Source organism: Corylus avellana, chromosome ca9, assembly GCF_901000735.1.
Source record: "Corylus avellana chromosome ca9, CavTom2PMs-1.0".
In the NCBI taxonomy this organism is placed as follows: domain Eukaryota; kingdom Viridiplantae; phylum Streptophyta; class Magnoliopsida; order Fagales; family Betulaceae; genus Corylus; species Corylus avellana.
Window position 1 is genome coordinate 6,279,105 of NC_081549.1, and position 6,075 is coordinate 6,285,179.

The 6,075-nt window shown below is 37.1% G+C and overlaps 2 protein-coding genes across 2 annotated transcripts in view; both read right to left on the minus strand.

The window, feature by feature from the left end:
• Nucleotides 1–786, minus strand: part of LOC132162164 (uncharacterized) — a 6,888-nt gene extending 6,102 nt beyond the window's left edge. The window contains exons 1-2 of the mRNA XM_059572427.1: nt 582–786; nt 409–459 (exon numbers count right to left, since the gene is read on the minus strand). Coding sequence (XP_059428410.1) covers nt 409–459; nt 582–707 — 177 coding nt within the window. The 5' untranslated portion in view covers nt 708–786. The remainder of the gene's footprint in view (nt 1–408; nt 460–581) is intronic.
• Nucleotides 787–4,734: 3,948 nt separating this feature from the next.
• On the minus strand, nt 4,735–5,374 carry LOC132162163 (dirigent protein 22-like). Its single transcript, XM_059572426.1, has one exon. The coding sequence runs from the start codon at nt 5,372–5,374 to the stop codon at nt 4,787–4,789; it is 588 nt and encodes a 195-aa protein (XP_059428409.1). The 3' UTR covers nt 4,735–4,786.
• Between the last annotated feature and the right edge of the window lie 701 nt (nt 5,375–6,075).

Below are 6,075 nucleotides of genomic sequence, written 5' to 3' on the forward strand. Positions count from 1 at the left end.
TAAAATTACCCATACAACTAATACACGTTTGCACTATCATATATACCCATCACATTAATCACTGGACTCCAACCATGATTTTAGTCCATACACTACAAAGCTAGCAGGAACAGACCGTTTCCTGCTAGGTTTATCGGTGCTCACATCATTTAGCATGCAAGAACATTAACTTAACCGCAGTATTACTCCAGAAAGTGGCATTGGCAATTAGAAGCCAACGACCACTAGCACAAACAAAAATCTCATAACTTTAAAAAACGCAATTCTTATTTAGTAATTCAGAATTTTTTACTCGAAAACATGACGCCCATCCCACAAGAACTCATCGAAAAGGCACTTCCCAATCAAACATATCCAAAACAACTGTTGAAAAAAAAATCAACCGAGCGGATAAGAGAAGAAACTGACCACACCAGTGGCGTTGTGTAGGACGGAAGTGATGGTCCATTCACCCTTTAACTGAATCATCAAAAGAAAAACAAACAAGAAATATACGGAAGAGTAAAATCATCAAACAGGTCATAGGCATTGTACTCAGAAAACAAAGGAGACAAAAGCTAGAGCGTGTGAAGGCGGCGTACGGAATTAGGGATTAAGAGGGAGAGACAGCGAGGGCAGCGAGGCGAGCCGAGGCCGGGGTTGATGGTAGGGTCGTGGTAGAGATTGCCGCTCCTTAGCTTCTCTTCGTACACCTCTCTCGTCCCCATAATGTTTTTCACAACTCCTCCCAGTAACGCGCACGCATCTACTCTCAAGGGTCAGAAGAGAAGCCTAGCCAAGACACAGAGTAGAGGTCAATGTACACGTGGCCTGACATCGAACGGCATATTTGTAAACATTTATAATTTTTTTTAGTTAAATAATTAAAATTTTATTATATTGGTAGGCATTCCGTTGCAAAAAATAAAATAAAAATTATAGTTTACTCTCTTAAACTTGACAGTGTTTTTTAATTCGAATACCAAAGTTTCAATTTTAACAATTTACCCCCCAATGTTTCAAATTTTTACAATTTAACAAATTATATCCAAAACTTCTCATATTGCTCATAATATATATATATATATATATAAAATTTTAAAAAAAAAATTCGGGGTGGCCATAGCCAATCCTTTGGCCATTTGGCCATTTTTTGCACCCTCAAATTTATTTATTTATTTTCATTAAAAAATAAATAAAATTAGGGGCAATATAAGAATTTTGGGATAATATTGTTCGAATTGAAAAAAAATTAGAACTTTGTAGGGGTGAATTGCAAAAATTAAAACTTTGGAGTTCGAATTGAAAAACGCTGTCAACTTTAGGAGGGTAAACTTTAATTTTCCCAAAAATAAATCATTCAGATTGCATTTTAATAATTTATAACGCATAATTTTAAAAGTTGAACTACAATTTTAAATCTAACTATGTATTAAAATCCCACTTTTAAAAGTCAATAACCAAAAAGAATCCTCATTGGCAATGATTACTTTTAACAACTTAATAATTAGGGGAAACTTTACTAAGGCCCCCTGAACTTCCGGCCGATTTTGCAGACCCCCTGAACTTAAAAAACTCTCATTTTGGACCCTTCAACTTCCATTTTCTCTCACTTTAGACCCATCTGTTAGTTTTCAATGTTAAATGTCCATTATACCCATACCCAGCCCACTTGAAATTCCGAAAATGCCCAAAACTACAGCACCCACCCCAGCCCAAAACGACACTGTTTTGGGCATTAAATTTTTATTTTTTTATTTAAAAAAAAAAAGCAAAGAAAAAAAAAAAAAAAAAAAAAGGAAAAAAGGGGGGGAGAATGGCTAATAAAAACTAAGGTCGCCGGACCACCCCATTTTTAATAGTGAGCTGACTTCTCATGTAATTTCGTAGCTTTCAGCTCACTTTGAAACCTTCCTTTCAAAACTTCATTTAGCCTTCGAACTATTTCTCACTGGACCATTTTAACATTAAACTACGTCAAGCTTTCAGATCCTAAAAAAATTAAACACCTTACCTAGCCCAAAAAATCCACGTAGTTTAATGTTAAAGGGTCAAAGCGAGAAAACCAAAGTTCGTGGGGTCTAAATAAGAATTTTGAAAAATTCGGGGTTTTTCAATCATCGGAAGTTCGTGGGGATTCTTCCTAAGTTTCCCCCAAAAAAAAAAGGTATTTGGGTGGCCGGACCACCTCTTAACCCCTTGGGTGGTCTCGCCTGCTCACCCTATACGGGTGCCGGTGGGTTGGCCGAAACCACTCCCCTTTAACCCTTGGGGTGGTCCGCCGCCCTAAATGCAACCGCATTCCCTGTTCCCCTTAGTTGGTAGTGGCCGGACAATTCCCCGTGATCGCCGGGGTGGCCTTAACTTCACTCCCGATATTTCTTTTTTTTTAAAAAAAATAATAATAATTTGCTTTTTTTTTAAAAAAAAATTAATGCCCAAAACGACGTCGTTTTGGGCTGGGTGAGTTGTAATTTTTAGGGATCCAATACGGTGTAGTTTTAACGAGGGGTATAATGGGTATAAAAAAAAAGTCAAACCGTTAAATCTAACATTGAAAACTGATGGAGGGGTCCAAAGTGAGAGAAAATGGAAGTTTAAGGGTCCAAAATGAGAATTTTTGAAGTTCAGGGGGTCTGCAAAATCGGCCGGAAGTTTAGGGGGCCTTAGTGAAGTTTCCCCTAATAATTATTATTCAAACACACTTTTATTATATTATTTTTACAAATTGACCCACAACTTTTATTATTTTATTATAATTTATTTATAAAACTTGACAATTAAAAATTAATAAAATAATTAAAAATTTTGCATAGTTCCTTTACGAGAAATGTTATAGATACTTACAAGCGTTCACTTTTCAGATATGACAATAAAAATGATCATTAAATTCTACATATATTTCCTTTATTATTTAGGTTTTTACTTTATTTTTTTTCACATAGATTTTAAATTTTGTCACATATCATACTTGACAGTTTTGACTTATAGAAAAAGACCAATTTAATACTTCCGTCACATGACTTCTGGGAGGTAGCCGAGCCACCCAAGGCCTTTGAAGGTGATTTCGGCCACCCCATAATTTTCATTTTTTTTTTTTTTTAGGATTTATTTTATTTATTTTTTTTTAAGACGCGTGGCATTTGTACGTGACGACATGTTGCATTCCGTTAGCCAAATTTGTATGTGACGACAAATCTAACGGAATGTAATGAAAGTACTAAGATGGCTAACGGAATGTAATGAAAGTATTAAAATGATCTTTTCCCACAAGTTATATACTATTTATGATAGAATTTGAAACCAAAGTGGGGAAAAATAAAAATAAAATAAATAAAAAAATGTAGATGCTAAAAAAATAATTAACCCTATTATTTTATCTAACGATAATTTCTATTGTCATATATAGAGTAAATATGTGTAGAATTTCTCTAATTTCATTCAACATTAAATGCCACGTAAGCTTTAAAAGAATTATTAGTTAGCCATAAAAAGTGGAATATAATCCTCTCCCGTTCATATTGGACTGGAGAATATCCATTTAATAGTCAGAATTTCTCTAGAGAGATTCTGAGGACATACGTAGGACATCTATCCAATTAATAAAAATAATATATATATATTAAAAATAATTAAAAAATAAAATTATAAAAAACTAAGGGGTGGCTAAAACCACGCCAGATTGGTGGTCTGGGGTGGTCAGTCACCTCCATGGGCCAAACCAAAAAAAAAAAAAAAAAAATTAGCTTGGCCCTTCGGGTTGGACATGCACCACCCTCAAGCACATGGGTGGGTTTCGCTTTCACCTAAATTAAGTCGATCCGGGAGTGGCCGTGAAGCCACCTCCATGGCCCTTGGGGGGGTGTATCCCAGCCCCAACCCCCCAGTGTAATCACCAAGGGTCAAACGCATTTTTTAGACACCTCTGGGGTGGCCACGACCACCCCCTGCCATGCACTGACGCAGTAGCTGGGGTATGGCCTGGAAGCCACCCCCAGCCCCACCACAAGTGGTCCGCTACCTCCAAATGGGTGTGGCTGGGGCCACCCTATACTCTTTTATACCATTGCTAAAATATATATGTAATATTTTAATTATTTTGCCATCAAACAAATGTTTTGTAATATGTCTCGTAAACTCTTGGTCTCCCATCATTAACTAAATATTCTCCAAACCTATAGCTATCCCATTCCACAAATAATAGTGTGCTAAAGACGCATCAATAATTAGGGGCCAACCCTCGGGTCCAATTTCCGTTTTGCTTAAAACTGAACCCAACTGGTACTCCGCTAACGGGTCCCTAAGCACGGCCGACTGGCTTTTACCTTCTATCCAGAATCCGTTTTTTTAAAATATTTTGAGTTATTTCCTTTTAGGTATTAGCCCGTTAAAATAGTTTCAATTTTTTTTCTCATATTGGCCTCATTTTAAAAATCTATTAGTTTCTTTTGTTTAAATTAAATGGCTTTGGTTTTGTGATTGTTCCAAAATAAACCTAAAAAAGTCCAAAAATGCTAAACAATCAATGTTTTTGCCTATTTGGGCCTTAGAAATAAAAATTTAATTTTTTAAAATACCCTAAACCTAAACCTAAGTGTAAAAAATATTAATATATAAATATATAAATATTATTAAATAAAATGGAAACCCGGTTCCGGTATTCCCGGTAAACACCGGGTACCAAAGACCGGTACCGGAACCGGGGTACCCGGTTTTTGAATTTTTCAAACCGGAACTGGAACCGGGACCCCGGTTTCCCAGTTTCCTAATTCTGATTCCGGTTTCCCAGTAATTTTTGACACCTCTATCAATAATGGAAGACATAGACATTGTACTCCACGATAGCATTCTGAGCTTTCTCGTCAAATGTGTAAGTCCTTGCATGAGCATACCCACGTGCGAACCGGAAAAGGCCGCTCCCTCCGACGATCGGCAACTCCCTCACCGCCGACAAGATAGTGTTACGCCCCAGTACACTGAGAGTGCTACCATTATACTTACCCTCCATGAAAGCAAAGTTCAATGCCATTAACAACCCCACCTCACTTTGCGAAGCAGATGCATATATTCCTTGCGCTCTTCCGACGAGTTTGGAGCTCAACTCCGGCTGCTCGGTCAAGGGGTCATCCATCACCAACACGCCACCAAAACTCGTCGAGGACGTGTTTGTCATGGGGGCCTCGGCAACTCTCACGGCCGTTGGGTTTCGCCCGCCAACGGCGTCGTGGAAGTAGAAGTGAAGGTGGCTCAGTTTTTCTCTTTTGAGCCCAAGTTTCGCCGGAGATAAAGTTCTCGAGAAGCTGTGGTTCTTTCCGGTGGCGGAAAAGGTTGAGAAGGAGAGGATAGTGAACAGAATGAGGAAGGTGGGAGTGACTTTTGGGAGGTTTTTGGCCATGGTGGTAAGGCTCAAGTGAAAAGGTTTCTAATTGGCTTAATTTATATAATGGATTTCTTAACGTTAACAGCAACTAAGACTAATCAATAAAAATTAATGTCTTTTGGCAGCCTCTGCATGTTGTGGATAGAAAGACTATGGCCACGCAGCCAGTGAATCCAAGGTGATACTGGACCTTAGTTCGGGCAGTCAAAGTCAACATTCATATGCGGGTTTTTACAAGTTGGGTGGCGAAATATCTCAGCGGTAAATTCAAAACTGTTGCACTTTTTTTTTTTTTTTTTTTTTTTTTTAAATTTTACAAGCATAAAAGTCTTACATTACTGAACATTCAGTTTTAAAAAATCATAGCAAAAAAATATAAAGGTTATAAAGTCATAAAAATAACTTCAAGCTTCAGCTACTTTCAAATTTTGGACATGGGTTCATGTGTATAATTGTAAAGTAAAGTCTCAAAAGGTAACTCAATCGGTTGGGACCACGTTTCATAAAACGGATGTCACTAGTTCAAATCTTTCTCTCCTCTCTTGTGTGGACATACCAAAAAAAAAAGAAAAAAAAAGCTTCTGCTAATCCATGTACAATTACATATAACTATGTAAGGAACAAATCTGCTTAATTTGTACAGATTAGATCTAGGGCATGAGTAACCCAAATACAAAAATAAAAATAAAAACAGCTAGAAACAAAAAATCCGGCAG

What these genes read in the sequence shown, in the direction of transcription:
- LOC132162163 (XM_059572426.1), bottom strand. Translation starts at nt 5,374, where the DNA reads ATGGCCAAAAACCTCCCAAAAGTCACTCCCACCTTCCTCATTCTGTTC.